Genomic DNA, 18,653 nt, shown 5'->3' on the forward strand with positions numbered 1-18,653 from the left:
ACTGGGGCCTCGGTTTAACGTCTCAAAAAGGCAGCACCTCTGACAGTGCAGCACTCCCTCAGTACTACTCTGGAGTGTCAGATAGGTTAATTCTCTGAGTGGGGCTTGAATTGTTAATGCTAGGAACAAAGCCCTGGACATTAGGAACATAGGATTTAGAAGTAGGAGTAGGCCATTCGGCCCTTCGAGTCTGCTTCGCCATTTGATAAGATCATTGCTGATTTGGTTGTGGTCTCAACTCCACTTTCCTGTCTGCCCCCCATAACCCTTGACTCCTTTGTCTATCAAAAGTCTATCTATAGGAACATAGGACACTAAATCACAGAAAAGTTATTTGTTACTTTGATCCTAGCATTTTTATGCTGTCGTATCAGGCTATTTACATTAACTGCGCGTGTTCCGAATGCGAAGCATTGTGCCTCTCTTGATACAATCAGAGGCCGATGTTAATGGTTATTTACAGTGTGTGCCATGTTCCTCTCAAGCACTGCAGTGTTTATGGCTGGTTCCCAAGGCGACCAGTTGTATAGTTTTTCTTGCTGTTTACTAGCTCACTAACCTACAGCAGCATTCCCCAGTTCAGAGTGTAGAGGCTGCAGGTGAGGAACATGTACTTTGCAGAGAACAATGTCTTTTCTCCTCAAGTGTGGAAGCAGGACCCTCAGAGAGTGCAGATAATTCAACAGCAGGTAAGGGAGGCCGAGAGGCCCGGGCTGTGGGGTGAGGAGTACCTGAACTTTCTTACAAGCCATTTGAAACTGACTCTCTTAAGCTGGTTACCTTGCTGATTGCTAGATAATAATTCCTCACAATAACAAACAGTGACAGCACACCTCTGGGTCAGAATGTGTGGGTTCAAGTCCTACTCCAGGGGTTTAGGCACTAAATGCAGACTGACACTCCAATGCAGTACTGAGGGAGTGCGTAGGTGCTGTCTTTCAGATGAGACATTAAACCAAGGCTCCATCTGCCCTCTCATGTGGATGCAAAAGAGCCCACGGCACTATTTGAAAGAAGACCGGGGTAGTTCTTCCTGATGTCCTGACCCATATTTATCTTTTTATCCCTCAAACAACATCACAAAAACAGATTATACATATATGGGGATTCGGTAGTGACAGGATTGTGCTCGACTCTTGTCTTCCCTCCCTCCCCATTGCAGAAGAGGTCGCTGACTGGCCTTACACATGATGAATGGCCATTTTGAAGAGGCAGCAGAGGTTCTGCTGGTATCTGGAGGGATTGTATCCCAGTGGGAGTCAGTGCCAGCAGGAGAGAAGGGCTGGGAAATTGGAAGGGAGTAATATTTTAGACTTGTTAATAACTATAAAGAATATGATGTATTAAATCAAAAGAACAACTTGCATTTCTATAGCACCTTTCTTGACCTCAGGACATCCCAAAACACTTTACAGCCAATGAAATATTTTTGAAGTGTAGTCACTGTTGTAATGTAGGAAATGTGGCAGCAAAATTGAGCACAGCAAGATCCCACAAACAGCAATGTGATGGATTGTTTTGTGTTGCTCCTGTGGGTTGGAACCCGGCAGTGAGGTAGGGAAATTGCCCATGACCTGCCTCTCCATGATGTCATCAGTTGCAGCTCCACCCCTGTGCCACCCATCACGAGTCTCTATTTTGCCTGCCATGGCTCATTGAGGCAGTGCCATATTCTGTACCTCAGCCGATAAGGCAGGCTGCACGCCGCTGAGCCGCTCTGATCCTATGTGCCCGGCGGCTCATTTACATAGCCGGGGTGGGCCGCTCCCTTCCGATGATGTGGAGGGGGGGCCGCTGTCCGTCTCCTGCAATGGTGTCAGCTGTGTGTGCACAGGCGCTGATGTCATTTTTTAAAGGGCAATTTAATGATTTAAAGCTACAGTTAATTAAAAAATTAAATACATTTATTTTGCCCCTCTCCCACCCCCCCCCCCCAAGTAACCATAAAATTAATTATTTGTCCTCTCCCCAGCAAAACTCTCATCTTGTCTACCTGACCTTCTCCCCAAGGGCAGGTCCTTTACTCATTTCTCCACGCCTCACCGTTCTGCACTTTCCCCTTCGGCTTGGAAGAGCCTCCCATTTTTTAACTTCCATGAGAAATGAGCAATATGACGAGGGAAAAAGTACATGAGGTGGGTTCCCGTTGCCTTCCTCATCTGGGCTTTAAAGGAAACACAGGTCCTCTTCCCAAAGGATCCTCCGCCTGGAAGCAGCTGTTGTCCCTCGATGCTTTCGCTCTTCCGCCATCACCACTGAAAACTCGCTGGTTCCGTCATTGCCCAGGGCTCATAACCCTGAGTATGGGACCCTTACCTGGGCCTGGGGCGACTGGCAAAGGGCAGGGACGACCACCCCCTGAGGTCTCAGATGACCACACTACCCAAACCAAAAGGCAGGAAGGCTCCAAAAGCCTCTGGGACAGTGAGTCACGGCCTAAAGTGGAACTGAAGATGGGATCACTAGGGATCAACTCCTTTTCCCAGTTTAAAGACAAGGTGGAGCTTCAGGACAGAATTAACTCATTTATTTTGTCCACATTTTTCTCCTCAATTTTTTTCTGCCTTACCCATTCTACCTCGATTTGCCTATAAAAGAATAAAAGATCACGTCACAGCTTGAATAAGGACTCTGTTTCTTTTATAGGTTGTAGTTTACACCTTCTTTCTATCTTTTACTTTCTTTCCTCTAAATGCAGCTTCTCTGCTCGGGAGTTTGCTGATCAAGGTCATCCATATCTTCTGGTTCCTGTGCAGGTGGAATGTGCATTTGCCCTGACGGTGTCTTGCACCACTTCCTGCAGCCAGTTCCCAGCCAGGAAAGTCCTTAACAACCCTCCTTGTGCCTCACAAAAAATGTAATGTTTCTGTCGCTTCAGAAGTTAGCTAATTCCAGTTTTCCTACTTCTGCCCCCAGGGACCCATTTTCTAACTACACATTGCCCACAGGTAGAGCATGGCTACCCGACCAGAACCCGACGGGACCCAATGACCTGTGTCGAGTTCGGGTCGGGTCAGGTCGCTCTTCTGGGTCCGGCGTCCGGGCTCGGGACAGGCCGGGTCGGACACACTCTAACACCACCTCCGGTAGGTGGCCCCAATCTTAATGTATTTTTAAACAACCTTTCAAGTCCAGTTACAGTTTTTGTTGCTTATCTGCACAAGCTTAAAAAGTGAAAAACGGAAGCTAGGTTAACTGAACATTCCGATGGTCAGTTCGGGCGCGGGAAAAAATGAAAGGACTTGGGCCCGGGTCGGGCTGGGGTCGGATGTGGTTCTGTCGGGCCCGGGTTGGGTTTCATTTGCAGACCTGGGCAGGCCTTTACCCATAGGTGGAGCACTCAACCATTCTGCTCAGAGTCACTTCAATCTCGCCAGTGCTGACACTCAATCATAAAACCTGCCTATTTGCAAATATAGTTCTCCACTTAGCTTTTGATTGTTAGACTGCCCAAGGAGATAATCAGATCAATTTTCCCTCCATCCATGATGGCCCACCTACTTCGACCATCTCGTCCAGCCCCTCTCTTTTACTCATCCCTTTTTCTGTCATACTTGGAGGCTAAAACAAAACTCTAAATTTACAGGAGACTATAAAATAGTGACCGAAGACACAGTGAGTAATTTACAAAAAATAATTAACTAGAAGCATTTTTAACTGACTGCCAGCACGTGTTCCTTTGCTCATTGTTTACAATCTGAAATATGATGGGGATGGATCGCTGCTCCAATGCTGTCTTATACTATTTAGAACTTAAAATAGGTTTTTCCTCACTTTCAATAATTATTGAAATTGGTGCTTTTGATTGCTTAATCTTGGAGTATTAAAAAAAACTGTTTTTTCCTTTTCATAAATGGGGATATAAATCAGTCAAATCACAGGCACCAAATCATTGTGCCATTGCTGACTCAATACCCCCATCATGTGGATGCATTGTGTGTTGCTGTGCAGCACAATTATCAAATTGTTCACACAAAGGGATCCACAATTCATGGTAAGCATTAATGAATAACAGGCAATAACAATTTGGCAGCTTGATATACGCTCCTTTTGCTGAATGGAAAATTGTAAAATCACAATTGGGCGGCGCAGTGGTTAGCACCGCAGCCTCACAGCTCCAGCGACCCGGGTTCGATTCTGGGTACTGCCTGTGCGGAGTTTGCAAGTTCTCCCTGTGACCGTGTGGGTTTCCGCCGGGTGCTCCGGTTTGCTCCCACAGCCAAAGACTTGCAGGTTGATAGGTAAATTGGCCATTGTAAATTGCCCCTAGTGTAGGTAGGTGGTAGGAGAAAGGTGGGGATGTGGTCGGGAATATGGGATTAATGTAGGATTAGTATAAATGGGAAGTACGGCATTACCCCTGAAATCATCAAGAGTGCCAAGCCTGCTATACTTTCAGCACTGTATGAACTACTTTGCCTGTGTTGGGACGAGGGAGCAGTACCACAGGACATGCGCGATGCCAATATCATCACCCTCTATAAGAACAAGGGTGACCGCGGTGACTGCAACAACTACCGTGGAATCTCCCTGCTCAGTGGAGTGGGGAAAGTCTTCGCTTTAAACAGGCTCCAGAAGTTGGCCGAGCGCGTCTACCCTGAGGCACAGTGTGGCTTTCGAGCAGAGAGATCTACCATTGACATGCTGTTCTTCCTTCGTCAGATACAGAAGAAATGCCACGAACAACAGATGCCCCTCTACGTTGCTTTCATTGATCTCACCAAAGCCTTTGACCTCGTCAGCAGACGTGGTCTCTTCAGACTACTAGAAAAGATCGGATGTCCACCAAAGCTACTAAATATCATCACCTCATTCCATGACAATATGAAAGGCACAATTCAGCATAGCGGCGCCTCATCAGACCCCTTTCCTATCCTGTGCGGTGTGAAACAGGGCTGTGTTCTCGCACCTACACTGTTTGGGATCTTCTTCTCCCTGCTGCTCTCACATGCGTTCAAGTCTTCAGAAGAAGGAATTTTCCTCCACACAAGATTAGGTGGCAGGTTGTTCAACCTTGCCCGTCTAAGACGTAAGTATGGAAAGTCCTCATCAGGGAACTCCTCTTTGCTGACGATGCTACATTAACATCTCACACTGAAGAGTGTCTGCAGAGACTCATCGACAGGATTGCGGCTGCCTGCACCAAATTTGGCCTAACCATCAGCCTCAAGAAAACGAACATCATGGGACAGGACGTCAGAAATGCTCCATCCATCAATATCGGCAACCACACTCTGGAAGTGGTTCAAGAGTTCACCTACTTAGGCTCAACTATCACCAGTAACCTGTCTCTCGATGCAGAAATCGACAAGCGCATCGGAAAGGCTTCCACTGCTATGTCCAGACTAGCCAAGAGAGTGTGGGAAAATGGCACGGAACACAAAAGTCCAAGTTTATCAAGCCTGTGTCCTCAGTACCTTGCTCTACAGTAGCGAGGCCTAGACAACGTACGTCAGCCAAGAGCGACGTCTCAATTCATTCCATCTTCGCTGCCTCCGGAGAATCCTTGGCATCAGGTGGCAGGACCGTATCTCCAACACAGAAGTCCTCGAAGCAGCCAACATCCCCAGCATATAGACCCTACTAAGCCAGCAGCGCCTGAGATGGCTTTGCCATGTGAGCCGCATGGAACATGGCAGGATCCCCAAGGACACATTGTACAGCGAGCTCGTCACTGGTATCAGACCCACCGGCCGTCCATGTCTCCGCTTTAAAGACGTCTGCAAACGCGACATGAAGTCCTGTGACATTGATCACAAGTCGTGGGAGTCAGTTGCCAGCGATCGCCAGAGCTGGCGGGCAGCCATAAAGGCGGGGCTAAAGCGTGGCGAGTCGAAGAGACTTAGCAGTTGGCAGGAAAAAAGACAGAGGCGCAAGGAGAGAGCCAACTGTGTAACAGCCCCGACAAACAAATTTTATCTGCAGCACCTGTGGAAGAGTCTGTCACTCTAGAATTGGCCTTTGTAGCCACTCCAGGCGCTGCTTCACAAACCACTGACCACCTCCAGGCGCTTACCCATTGTCTCTCGAGACAAGGATGCCAAAGAAAGAGAGGTGGGGAATATGGGATTAATGTAGGATTAGTATAAATAGGTGGTTGTTGGTCGGCACAGAGTCGGTGGGCCGAAGGGTCTGTTTCTGTGTTGTAACTATAAATAAAAAAACAGCCTGTCAATTGGCTGAGTGTAGAACAGGCTGGCCATTTGCTGAGTGTAAAACAGCCAGTCCGTTGGCTGAGTATAACACAGTCTGTCCATTGGCTGAGTGTCGAACAGGCTGGCCATTTGCTGAGTGTAAAACAGCCAGTCCGTTGGCTGAGTATAACACAGTCTGTCCATTGGCTGAGTGTAAAACAGGCTGTCGATTGGCTGAGTGTAAAACAGGCTGTCGATTGCCTGAGTGCAAAACAGGCTATAGATTAGCTGAGTGTGAAACAGGCTGTCCATTGGCTGAGTGTAAAACAGGCTGCCGATTGGTTGAGTGTAAAACAAGCTGTTCATTGGCGGAGTGTGAAACAGGCTGTTGATTGGCTGAGTGTAAAGCAGGCTGTCCATTGGCTGAGTGTAAAACAGGCTGTTGATTGGCTGAGTGTAAAACAGGCTGTCGATTGCCTGAGTGCAAAACAGGCTATAGATTAGCTGAGTGTGAAACAGGCTGTCCATTGGCTGAGTGTAAAACAGGCTGCCGATTGGTTGAGTGTAAAACAAGCTGTTCATTGGCGGAGTGTGAAACAGGCTGTTGATTGGCTGAGTGTAGAACAGGCCGTCCATTGGCTGAGTGTAAAATAGGCTGTCCATTGGCTGAGGGTAAAACAGGCTGCCGATTGATTGAGTGTAAAAAGGCGATCGATTGGCTGAATGTGAAACAGGCTGGTCAATGATACCATGTTGTGTATCCATGGTCTGCACAAACAAAATGATTTTCAGCACCAGGCCATTTTGTAACTGTTCTTGGCATCATAAAGTCATTACAGCACAGAAGGAGGTCATTCGACCCATCGAGTCCATGCTGGCTCTCTGTAGAGCAATCCAGTCATTCTATTCCCCTCGCAATCCCTGCAGCCCTGCAAGTTTATTTTCCTGAGGTGCCCATCCAATTTCCTTTTCAAATCATTAATGGTCTTCAATTCCACCATCTCATAGGCAGTGAGTTCCAGGCCCTCACCGCATAAAAAAGTTCTTCCTCACATTCCTATTGCATCTCTTGCCCAAAACCTTAAATCTGTGTCCCCTAGTCCTTGTACCATCAGATAATGAGAACAGCTTTTCTTTGTCTACCTTATCTAAACATGTCATAATCTTGTGCACCTTTATCAAATCTCCCCTCAATCTCCTTTGCTCCAAAGAGAACAATCCCAGCTTCTCCAAACTAACCATATAGCTAAAATCCCTCATCCCTGGACCCATTCTGATAAATCTCCTCTACTCTCTCTCAAGGATCCTCACATCCTTCCGAAATTGTGGTGACCAGAACTGGACACAATACTCTAGTTGTGGCCTAACCAGAGTTTTATTAAGTTTCAGCACAACTTCCCTACTTTGTACTCAATGCCTCGACTTATGAAGCCCAAGAGCCCATATGCTTTGCCAACTACTCTCTCAATATGTCCTGCCACCTTCAAGGATCTGTGCACAATGACACACTGCCTGCACACTCTTTAGAACTGTGCTATTAATTCTAATGTTACGACCAGGTGAGGAAGGGGTGTCCGGCTCCCCTCTTACCTCTTTCCTGGTTTGGCCGTAACAGGGTTTATCATTTAAAAAATAGTGATTTTAGCTCACCCCCTCAGTGAGTCTTTACTCACTGTTCTTTAACTGTAATTGCAAATGAACCAATCAGACAGGTTTCTTAGGCTTGAACAAGAAAGATGCAAGTTTATTAGCCTTAGCACTCTAACTCGGTTAAAACTACTAAAATATGCAATACAACCATGCTCACATGCACACGAGAGAAACACACACACACAAATGGATACAGAGGGGAAGAACGAATTGTGGGGTGCGGGGGGGATTGGTAGTGGGGGTGGAATTAGGGTTGGCAATAAATGGAATTCAGTTTCTGACTTCAAAAAAGACCTCAGTCTGGTCAGCAGGTAGGTCATGTGACCATCTCTGTTTGAAACAGCAGCTTCTCATGGTGGGGGGGGGGGGGTGAGGGGGGGAGGGTGCAGGGGGGTTGCTGGATTCAAAGCTTTCCAGACGCACTCAGTGGGGGTGGAGAGTTCTGGGTCTGACACAGACAAAGAAGGTTGATTATTATGATTGTCCAGACCAATCTTGTTCATTTAATCAGTGAGCACTCCCATTGTCTCCCTATTCAACTGTCTTTCAGAATGCAAATGTGCAACCATGTTTTCAGCTGTTCAGCTCTAGAAGTCTTTTCAAACAAGTTGTGTGCAATGTCCAGTAAAAAAGGTTGAAGTGGTGTCCCATATGTCGAAATTAATGTTTCCATTTGGCAGGTGTGATTTCCGTCAAACTATATTGGCCTCTCCCTATTCCTTCTGCTGAAATGCATCACCTCATTCTTCTTTGTATTAAATTACATTTGCCACTTGTTGCTCATTCTTCTAGCCTGGTTATATCATGTTGCAGTTGATTGGTTTAATCCTCACTGTTTACAACTCCTTCAAGTTTGGTATCATCGGCAAATTTTACTCTGTATTCCAATAGCCAAGTCATTTATATATATCAGATACTGACCTTCCTGTTCCATGAGCATCAGTTTTGTTAAATAACCTTTTATGCGGTACCTGTCAAACATTTTCTTAAAATCGAAATAGACAACATCCACTGCATTCTTTTCATCAACCTTCTCTGTTACTCATCAAAAAATTCAATTAGATTAGTCAAACACGAACAGCCTTTTACAAATCCATGCTGGTTCCCCTTAATTAACTCAAACCTCTCCAAGTGCCTGTTGAATTTTTTCCCCCTGACTATTGTTTCTAAAACTTTACCCACCACTGATGTTAAACTGACCGGCCTGTAGTTACTGGGATTGTCCTTACACCCTTTCTTGAATTAGGGTGTCACATTTGCCACTCTCCAATCTTCAGACATCTCCCTCAGGAAGATTGGAAGATTGTGGAAAGCCCTTCCGCTATCTTCAGTCCAACTTCCTTTAGCAAGTTGATGCAATCCATCCGGACCAGATGACTTATCCACTCCAAGCATTGCGAGCCTTTCCAGTGCATCTTTCCTATCAATTTTCACCCCATCCATTACCTCTAACATCTCCACTTCCACCGATATTTTGTCAGCATCTTCTTCCTGAGTAAACACTGATACACAGTACTCATTAAGTATTCCAGCCTTGCCCTGTGCCTCTAAGCATATTTCATCCTCTTTGTCCCTAATAGGCCGCACTCTACCTCTTACTATCCGTTTACTATTTATACGCCGGTAGAAGATTTTTCGGTTTCTTTTTATGTTAACTGCCATTCTATTCTCATATTCTCTCTCTGCTGGTCTTATTTTCCTTTTCACCTCCCCTTTCAACTTATTGCATTTGGCCTGGTTTTTGCTTGAAGCATTCACCTGTGAAGGGACCTTAGAGGTCTTAATAAGTCTGGATTCGGTTCCTTACTCTAGGCGACATGAATCAGGCGAGACAAATATTCTAGTGAAACACAGGAACCTTTTTATTGATCACCAACTATATTAATGATACAACAATGTTCTCATACAGGCTTTTTGAGTTTGTCTTTGCCTGGGAGCGAACTCCGTCAGTTAGTCCCTCCGCCTTCGACCCATCTCTCAGCATCTTCCAATGGTTGACTAGTTCCTGACTGCAGTGCCGATCTCTGGGGTATCCTCCTTTTATGTTGATATTCCCACCTTTCGCAGTCCCCTTCTGGCACCTGCTTGTCTGATGAGACAATTGCTCTTTTCTCACTTGATGAGGTTTATCCATTGTCCTCACTGAGCACTGAGGTTCAGATTCGCAGGATAACCCCTTTGCCTTTGTTCCTGTAGGTACAGGTCGTTGGAATAATCAGTTCTGAAATGCCTGAATGTCTAGCAGAGCGCTCTTTATCTTGGTCTCCATTGTCCTCGTCTATGGTTTGTGACGGACCACTCCTAGCTCAGGTTGGCCCATTAGGCTGGGCTTGTCGTTGTATTGCTGTAAATAAACAAGACAGGGTTTCTGTGACCACGTTATTCCGGTTACTCATTAACAACTGAAATGTTTTAAAATTCATTCCTGGGATATGGCCGTTGCTGGCTATGCCAGCATTTATTGCCCACCCCTAATTGCCCTTGAGAAGGTGGTGGTGAGCTGCCTTCTTCAACTGCTGCAGTCAATGTTGGGTAGGTACACCTACAGTGCTGTTAGGAAGAGAGTTCCAGGATTTTGATCCAGCGACAGTCAAGGAACAGTGATATAGTTCCAAGTCATGATGGTGTACGGCTTGGAGGAGAACTTGCAGGTGGTGGTGTTCCCATGCATCTGCTGCCCTTGTCCTTCTCGGTGGGAGAGGTCGCGGGTTTGGAAGGTGCTGTCTAAGGAGCCTTGGTGCGTTGCTGCAGTGCATCTTGTAGATGGTACACACTACTGCCACTGTGCGTTGGTGGTGGATGGGGTGCCAATCAAGCGGGCTGCTTTGTCCTGGATGGTGTCGAGCTTCTTGAGTGTTGTTGGAGCTGCACCCTTCCAGGCAAGTGAAGAGTATTCCGTCACATTCCTGACTTGTGCCTTGTAGATGGTGGACAGGCTTTGGGGAGTCAGGAGGTGTGTTACTCACTGCAGGATTCCTAGCCTCTGACCAGCTCTTGTAGCCACGGTATTTATATGGCTACTTCAGTTCAGTTTCCAGACAATGGTAGCCCCTAGGATGTTGATAGTGGGGGATTCAGCAATGGTAATGCCATTGAATGTCAAGGGGATATGGTTAGATTCTCACTTGTTGGAGATGGTCATTGCCTGGCACTTGTGTGGTTTGAATATTACTTGCCACTTATCAGCCCAAGCCTGGATATTGTCCAGGTCTTGCTGCATTTCTACAAGGACTGCTTCAGTATCTGAGGAGTTGTGAATGGTGCTGAACATTGTGCAATCATCAGCGAACATCCTCAATTCTGACCTTATGATTGAAAGAAGGTCATTGATGAAGCAGCTGAAGATGGTTGGGCCCAGGACACTACCCTGAGGAACTCCTGCAGTGATATCCTGGAGCTGAGATGAATGACCTCCAACAAGCACAACCATCTTCCTTTGCACTAGGTATGACTCCAACCAGCAGAGAGTTTTCCTGCTGATTCCCATTGACTCCAGTTTTGCTAGGGTTCCCTGATGCCATCCTCGGTCAAATGCTGCCTTGATGTCAAGGGCAGTCACTCTCACCTCATCTCTTTAATTCAGCTGTTTTGTCCATATTTGAACCCAAACTGCGCGTCACTGAGCAGGTTATTGCTAAGCAAGTGTTGCTTGATAGCACTGTCGACGAAACCTTCCATCACTTTACTGATGATTGAGAGTAGACTGATGGGGCGGTATTTGGCCGGGTTGGACTTGTCCTGATTTTTGTGTACAGGACATACCTGGGCAATTTTCCACATTGCAGGGTAAATGCCAGTGTTGTAGCTATACTGGAACAGATTGGCCGTGGCTAATCAATTCAACATTCGCCCCCTCCCGATTAGCCCAACAACAGTTATAAAATTGCAGTCATTCTAAAATCCAATCAATTACGTCAGACCATTAACCTATGCCATGACAATTGCAAAAATTTGAAAAAATATGGTAACATTCTAGGCTCTGGCTTACAGCCACCCCCCCATAACCATTTGTATGTTATATTACTTACATACAGATGTTATCAAGCTTTTTGTAATGGTCTCAATTCTAGCTCATCTATCCATGCGGGGTGTTCTCGCTACCTTCTATTAACCCATTGCTGAATACAACAATTAACAGACAGATATGATATTCTAAGTAATTGAGTAATGACCAATACATGAGAGATAGTCCTGATCCATTGGTGAATGTCTACATTCACTCCCCAATTCCATTTGTCCTCCCACCATATGGTGATTTTGATGTCATTGATGTGTTCCTGAATATGCTCGTTATCCTGCTGCAGGTGAAAATACACTTTCTGAGATTTGTCTGTTTTCTCTGAATTTCTTCAGCTGTTCAGGGAGCTGCAGTACATCATAACCAAACCCATCCATGTACTCCCACAACTGCCTCTTCCCATATCAGTACCCTTTTTCCAGTTGTTAATGCAATACTCCCCCTCCTCTACATATGCAGCTTTAAACCCACCGCTATCTCCTCCATCGTGCAATTCACCCGTATCAGATTGAACCCACATGTGGCTTCGGGTTGTTGTTCCAACTCATACGGGCACACGATCGTGTCCCTTTGGGCGTTACATCTTTCCAGCCAAGTATCCACCCTATAGTCCCCCAAGTTGACTGTTTATGGGTTCACGCCATGATATTTCACCTGTCTCTTTCCCCTTAGTAGACCTATATTCTCTATCTGATACACAGGGAGTGGGCTGACTCTATGGGGCAACACTGGGAGATGCACAATCATACCAATAATAGTCCACTTAGTCTCCTCACATCTCACCCGGACAGGATAAACCCGTGCCAATCACCTGAGCTGGCACACTGTGATGCTGTTCTCGTATTTCGATAGAGCTGATATCCGGTTGTTGGTTACCCATGAGGGAACTTCGCCCTCATGCATTTGCCTCATATTCTCTCAGGTCTGTTCCATCAGCCAGGACACATACACCAGGATACATACATCATTTAGGGCAGCCTCATTAGATGAGTTGCAATCTTCCCTAATCTACGGCTCTGGTGTGGACCTCCAATTTCTCCACTATCGCTTTAAGGTGAACCATCACCATTTGGTCCTCCTTTCATTGGGTGTCCTGGTTGGTGTTACTTCCCCAATGAATATCTTTCAATTTTGCCTTTAAATTTTTGATCTCCCCATCTAACCTGACCAAGTCCAAACTGTTCACCACCGATGATCCGGTATTAAAATCTGTGACCACATCATTGATTAATTCTCTCCTTCTAGATTTTGGTTCAGAGAGGCGATATGTCTGCCTCCAGCAAGTAAACCCGCCATTTGCCTTTACTCTTGTCTCAATGACTTGGTGTAACAATTTCTGATATAACATCCGTGTCTTGGCCTTATACCAGGATTGTCTAACATATAGCCCGTGGGCCAGGATGTGGCCCGCCAAAGGTTTCCACCCGGCCTGCGGGTGTAGACTGTACCAGGGCTGTTCCTCATCTTCGTCAGGGGTCTGTGACTGGAGATCAGAAATTTCCCATTGGCTTCTTCTTGCAGACAGGCTTTCTTGGGACCAGGGGTCTGTCTGGAGCATTTAACATCACTTTCCGTGAGATTAGTGGGTGGGACAGGGCTAAAATGTGGCGAGTCGAAGAGACTTAGTAGTTGGCAGGAAATAAGACAGAGGCGCAAGGGGAGAGCCAACTGTGCAACAGCCCCGACAAACAAATTTTTCTGCAGCACCTGTGGAAGAGCCTGTCACTCTAGAATTGGCCTTTATAGCCACTCCAGGCGCTGCTTCACAAACCACTGACCACCTCCAGGCGCTTACCCATTGTCTCTCGAGATAAGGAGGCCCAAAAGAAAAAGAAGTGGGTGGGAGCTACTCAGGCAATGGCACCCACAACCCTTTTACCCTACACATGGTGCTGACTGAACATGCAAGCTCTTGATGGTTGTCTTTGCATATGTAGATGCATACCCCTTGCTTAGAAACCAATCTCAACAATATGCTTTGTCATGTCCTTCAGAACTGTTTACCATTCCCACAATTCTGCAATTCAATGGCCACCACATCATCGACCCAGCACCTGCTCCCGGGCCCCCATGGACTGGTTCAATCATCTCCTGGCGACATGCCTCCAGGACTATCCACCCGCCCCTTTAAGTAACATCCGCCTGTTTTAAGTTAATTTCCAGGCTTCCCAAGGGTCCCTCTATGGATTCTCTCTTCCTGAGTGTCTCAGCAGCTATTCTTAGGATCGCATCTGGATTTTGTGTCGAGGGGCAATGGTATTTCCTCACTTTCTTGTCCCATGATCTCGCCATCCGAACCATCTGCTTGTCCCACTCTTGAGGTATCACACAGTCACTTCCTCACCCTCTGCACCTTGCCATGGGCAAGATTGCACAAATCAACAAGAATACCGTGTGCTACCATTCAATCTGATCCCAGGATCCCCAGACCGCTATCTGACCATTGGATTAGGATGCATACCCACTGGGTTTTTAACGACCCTACCTCAAACCTCAAGTGGGCTGACACCAACCCCACTGAGGCATCACCAGTGAATCCTTCCAAGTTGTAGGGTTCCCTTGACCATTGACTTCTGAGGGGAGCCTTGCTATAGATCACCATATGAGATGCTCCCAAGTCCACTAAATAATCTCGGCCCCGTCCCTTTACCCTGACGTTTACACAAGATCACCCGTATGCATCATACATCAGTGGACATAGGTAAGTGAAGTGGGGGTGCGGACCGTAGGGATTCTCCGGCCGTGGCCAAGACCAGTTCCCCTTTTTCCAAGGTGGCTCTCCACTCTGAGTGACCGACCCTTGTTTTGCTCATTGCAGAATCCTCCCTGTCCTTTATGGAGGCCGATGCTTCCCTTCCTTGTGGCTTTCTCCCTTTTTAGATGGTCTTGGCCCCTGCAGTTAAAACACTCAGGAACATTATTAAACTGATGTGGCATTTCCTGACTCCACTGTCTCCTCTCCCTTCATCTCATTCACCTTCCCTTTCACAAACGTGCCCTTGGTGGCTTTTTCCCCCTGACACCCCTTGAAACAGAGGGTTATCATCTGCAATGGCATGGCTTCAGTGGTGGCCTCGTTATCAGGATCATAATCCTCAAATGCCACCTGCAGATGTGGCAGTGAGTGGTTCACCAGGGTCCAGAGCCAGTGACTCAGGGCCACCCGTTGGAGGTGAGGGTGGTCCCTGGGCAGTCCCCCATGTGTCCGATCATAGACCAACCACAATCTATCAGCGAAAATGTTGGGGGTCTCATCAGGGTGGGTGTTGAGAGTTTCCACTAACATCTTAAAAGGGTTACCCCTATTTAGACCCTTGGCCGTAGTTACCTGGATTTTCATCTCCTCCCAAGTTCCCTGGGGCATCTTTGCTTTGGGCTGCAACATTGAATACACTCTGGTAAAGAGCAAAAGCTTACACTTTTCCCCATCAACAAGTCTGTGGAGTCGGGCCTTTTGCTGGATTTTTATAAGTGGCCATAGGGTTCCTCCCCTTGAGAATTTTTCAATTCCTTGGAAGTATAGGGAACTATAAACTCCCAATCTAAAGCCTCCAAGCCCGGCTGTCCCTGGCCTGGGGCATGACACCTCTTCTGGTGCATCGGAGCCATTTTTCCGTGTCTCCCTGTCTGTTGACCCATCATCATTCTCACTCCCTACTTTGTCCTCGGACATACCTGCATCCTTCTCATGAACCCCCTGAAGTTGCAGACCATACCCATCTGCCGCTGTAACTGGGCCCTGACTGCTTTCAGCTTCCGCTGACACACAGAATGGTCGGCCTGTCCCTCCTTTTCCCTCTGCAGAACCCAAAATGTCGCCCTTACATCATCTCCCTCTCTCTTTCTAATTTCTGACACTTCTGTTTGAGGGACTGTTTTTCTCTCCCCTCTTCCTCTCATTTTCTAGACTTTTCTCCAAACTGGGCTTCTAGAAATTCTACATTCCCTGCCCAATGCTCAAACCTTTTACCGTGGTTCCTTGTATCTTCACTTCACCCCTGCTTCTCTTCCTGTAATTGACCCATAGTCTGATCAACAACCACACATCTTTCTTCCTTCTCCTTTCTAAGTTTTATTAGTTTGTCTTCCTCATCTTTACATTTCTTTTGTCAGGCTAATAACCACAGAGACTTTCATAGGCCAGCTTTACACGTGGATCCCTTCATCCACTGTTCCACCTCAAAGACTGGGTTGTCCGAGCCCGAGATCAACCGCACCCACTCTTCCTGTTTTTTACTGCTAACATATTTCATTATTGCTGCATCCATTATCAGCCTTCAGGGCCCTTCCATGGAGCAGGAGGGAGGGCTTCAGATTCCTGGGACATTGGGACTGGCTCTGGGGGAGATGGGACCTATACAGGCCGGATGGGTTGCATCTGAACAGAGCCGGGACTGAGTTCCTTGCGGGACGTTTTGCTAGTGCTGTTGGGGAAGGTTTAAACTAGTTTGGCAGGGGGATGGGGACCTGAGGGTAGACTCAGTTCGGACAAAATCAGAAATTAAAATGGAAGGCGAAAAATTAATGGATCAGTCTGGAAGATAGAGGAAACAAGGGTTAGAAAATTTAAAAAAAGAGTTTGGCAGTGCTTAAGGGCATCTATTTCAATGCAAGGATTATAGCAAATAAAGCAGATGAGCTGAGGGTACAGATAGACATGTGGCAGTATGATATCATAGCTATTACAGGAACATGGCTTAAGGAGAGACAGGAATGGCAGCTTAATGTTCCTGGTTACAGGGTTTTCAGACGTGATAGGGAGGGGGATAGGAAAGGAGGGAGAGTGGCAATTTTGCTCAAGGAAACTATTACAGCTGTGAGGAGGAATGATATGTTGGAAGGTTCATCAAATGAGGCCATATGGATTGAGCTAAGGAACAGAAAAGGGGCAATCACACTGCTGGGAATGTACTATAGACCCCCAGACAGTCAGAGGGAGCTAGAAGAGCAGGTATGTAGGCAAATCTCTGAGAAGTGCAAGAACAATAGGGCAGTAATAGTAGGGGATTTAATTACTCCAATATTAACTGGGGTAGTTTTAGTGAAATGAATTGAGGGAGCAGAATTCTTGAGGTGCATTCAGGAGAACATTTTTGCCCAGTATGTAGCCAGTCCAACAAGAGAGGGTGCAGTTTTAGACTTAGTTTTAGGAAATGAAGATGGGCAGGTGGAAGGGGTGGCTGTGGGAGAGCATTTTGGTGATAGTGATCATAATTTAGTCAGTTTTAAAATAATTATGGAAAAGGACAGAGATGGAACAGGTGTTAGAGTTCTCAACTGGGGCAAGGCCAATTTTACTAAACTGAGGAGCGATTTAGCAAAAGTGGACTGGAAACAGCTACTTGAAGGTAAATCAGTGTCAGAACAGTGGGAGGTATTCAAAGGGGAGATTCAAAGGGTTCAGGGTAAACAAGTTCCCACAAAGAAAAAGGGTGAGGCAGCCAAATATAGAGTCCCATGGATGTCAAGGAGCAGACAAGGTAAGATAAGGCAGAAAAGAAAAGCTTATATTTGACACCGAGAACTCAATACTACAGAAAGCCGAGAGGAGTATAGAAAGTGGAGGGATGAAATAAAAAAAGGAAATTAGGAAAGCAAAGAGAGGGCATGAAAGAATATTGGTGAGCAAAATCAAGGTGAACCCAAAGATGTTTTATTAATACATTAAGAGTAAGAGGATAACAAAGGAGAGAGCAGGGCCCATAAAAGACCAAAAAGGTAACCTATGTGTAGGAGTCGAAGATATTGGTATGGTTCTTAATGAATACTTTGCATCTGTCTTCACAAAAGAGTGGGACAATGAAGATATTATAGTTAAGGAGGTGAAGTATTGGAGGTGATAAACATAGGGAGAGAGGAAGTATTAATGGGATTAGCATCCTTGAAAGTTGATAAATAACCAGGGCCAGATGAAATGTATCCTAGGTTGTTAAAAGAAGCAAGAAAGGAAATAGCAGAGGGTCTGACCATCATTTTCCAGTCCTCACTGGATGCAGGTGTGGTGCCGGAGGATTGAAGAATTGTTAACATTTTACCTCTGTGAGCTAAGGATAGACCGAATAATTATGGGCCAGTCAGCAGTGGGCAAATTATTGGAATCTATTCTGAGAGACAGGATAAACTGTCACTTAGAAAGGCAGAGGTTAATCAAGGATAGTCAGCATGGATTTGTTTTGTCTCTTGTTTGACCAACTTGATCAAACTTTTTGAAGAAGGAACAAGGAAGACTGATGAGGGTAGTGCAGTTGATGTGGTCTGCATGGATTTTAGAAAGGTTTTTGACAAGGTCCCACATGGAAGACTGGTTAAAAAAATAAAATCCACGGGATCCAGGGAAATGCAGCAAGGTGTAAAGGCCTGTTACCCGACCCGAACCCGACGGTACCCGACAACATGTGTTGGGTTCGGGTCGGGTCGCTCTTCTGGGTCTGGCATTCGGGCTCGGGTCAGGTCGAGCCGGATCGGACACGCTCTATCACGACCTCAGGTAAATGTCTTTAATGTTAATTTACTTTTTGGACTTTAAAGGTGGTTTTGCTGCAGTTATTTTAAGATTATGCAGGTAAGGGGCAAAGTGAAAAATGGAAGGTCAGTCAACTGATGGTTGGGTTGGGTCGGGTCGGGTCGGGTGCGGGAAAAAATGGAAGGACTCGGGCTGGATCGGGCTCAGGCTCAGATGGGGTTCTGCCGGGCTCATGTCGGGTTTCATTTGCAGACACAAGCAGGCCTTTAGCAAGGTGGATACAAAATTGGCTCAGTGGCAGGGAACAAAGGGTAATTGTTGACGGCTGTTTTAGCAACTGGAGGGCTGTTTCCAGTGGCGTTCCGGAGGGCTAAGTACTGGGTCCCTT

General features: G+C 46.4%; 1 protein-coding gene across 6 annotated transcripts in view; it reads left to right on the plus strand.

Annotated features, from left to right (window-relative positions):
• The first annotated feature begins 492 nt into the window (after positions 1–492).
• LOC137347889 (proline-rich protein 29-like) overlaps positions 493–18,653 on the plus strand; it is a 70,042-nt gene continuing 51,881 nt past the window's right edge. For 4 of the 6 annotated variants that reach the window (XM_068012929.1, XM_068012931.1, XM_068012933.1 and 1 more), the window contains exon 1: positions 2,980–3,086. In XM_068012929.1, coding sequence (XP_067869030.1) covers positions 2,988–3,086 — 99 coding nt within the window. In that variant the 5' untranslated portion in view covers positions 2,980–2,987. Of the gene's footprint in view, positions 690–2,979; positions 3,087–18,653 lie in introns of those variants that run through there. The other 2 variants (XM_068012930.1, XM_068012932.1) reach the window with 2 other exon arrangements.

Source organism: Heterodontus francisci, chromosome 33, assembly GCF_036365525.1.
Source record: "Heterodontus francisci isolate sHetFra1 chromosome 33, sHetFra1.hap1, whole genome shotgun sequence".
Lineage (NCBI taxonomy): Eukaryota > Metazoa > Chordata > Chondrichthyes > Heterodontiformes > Heterodontidae > Heterodontus > Heterodontus francisci.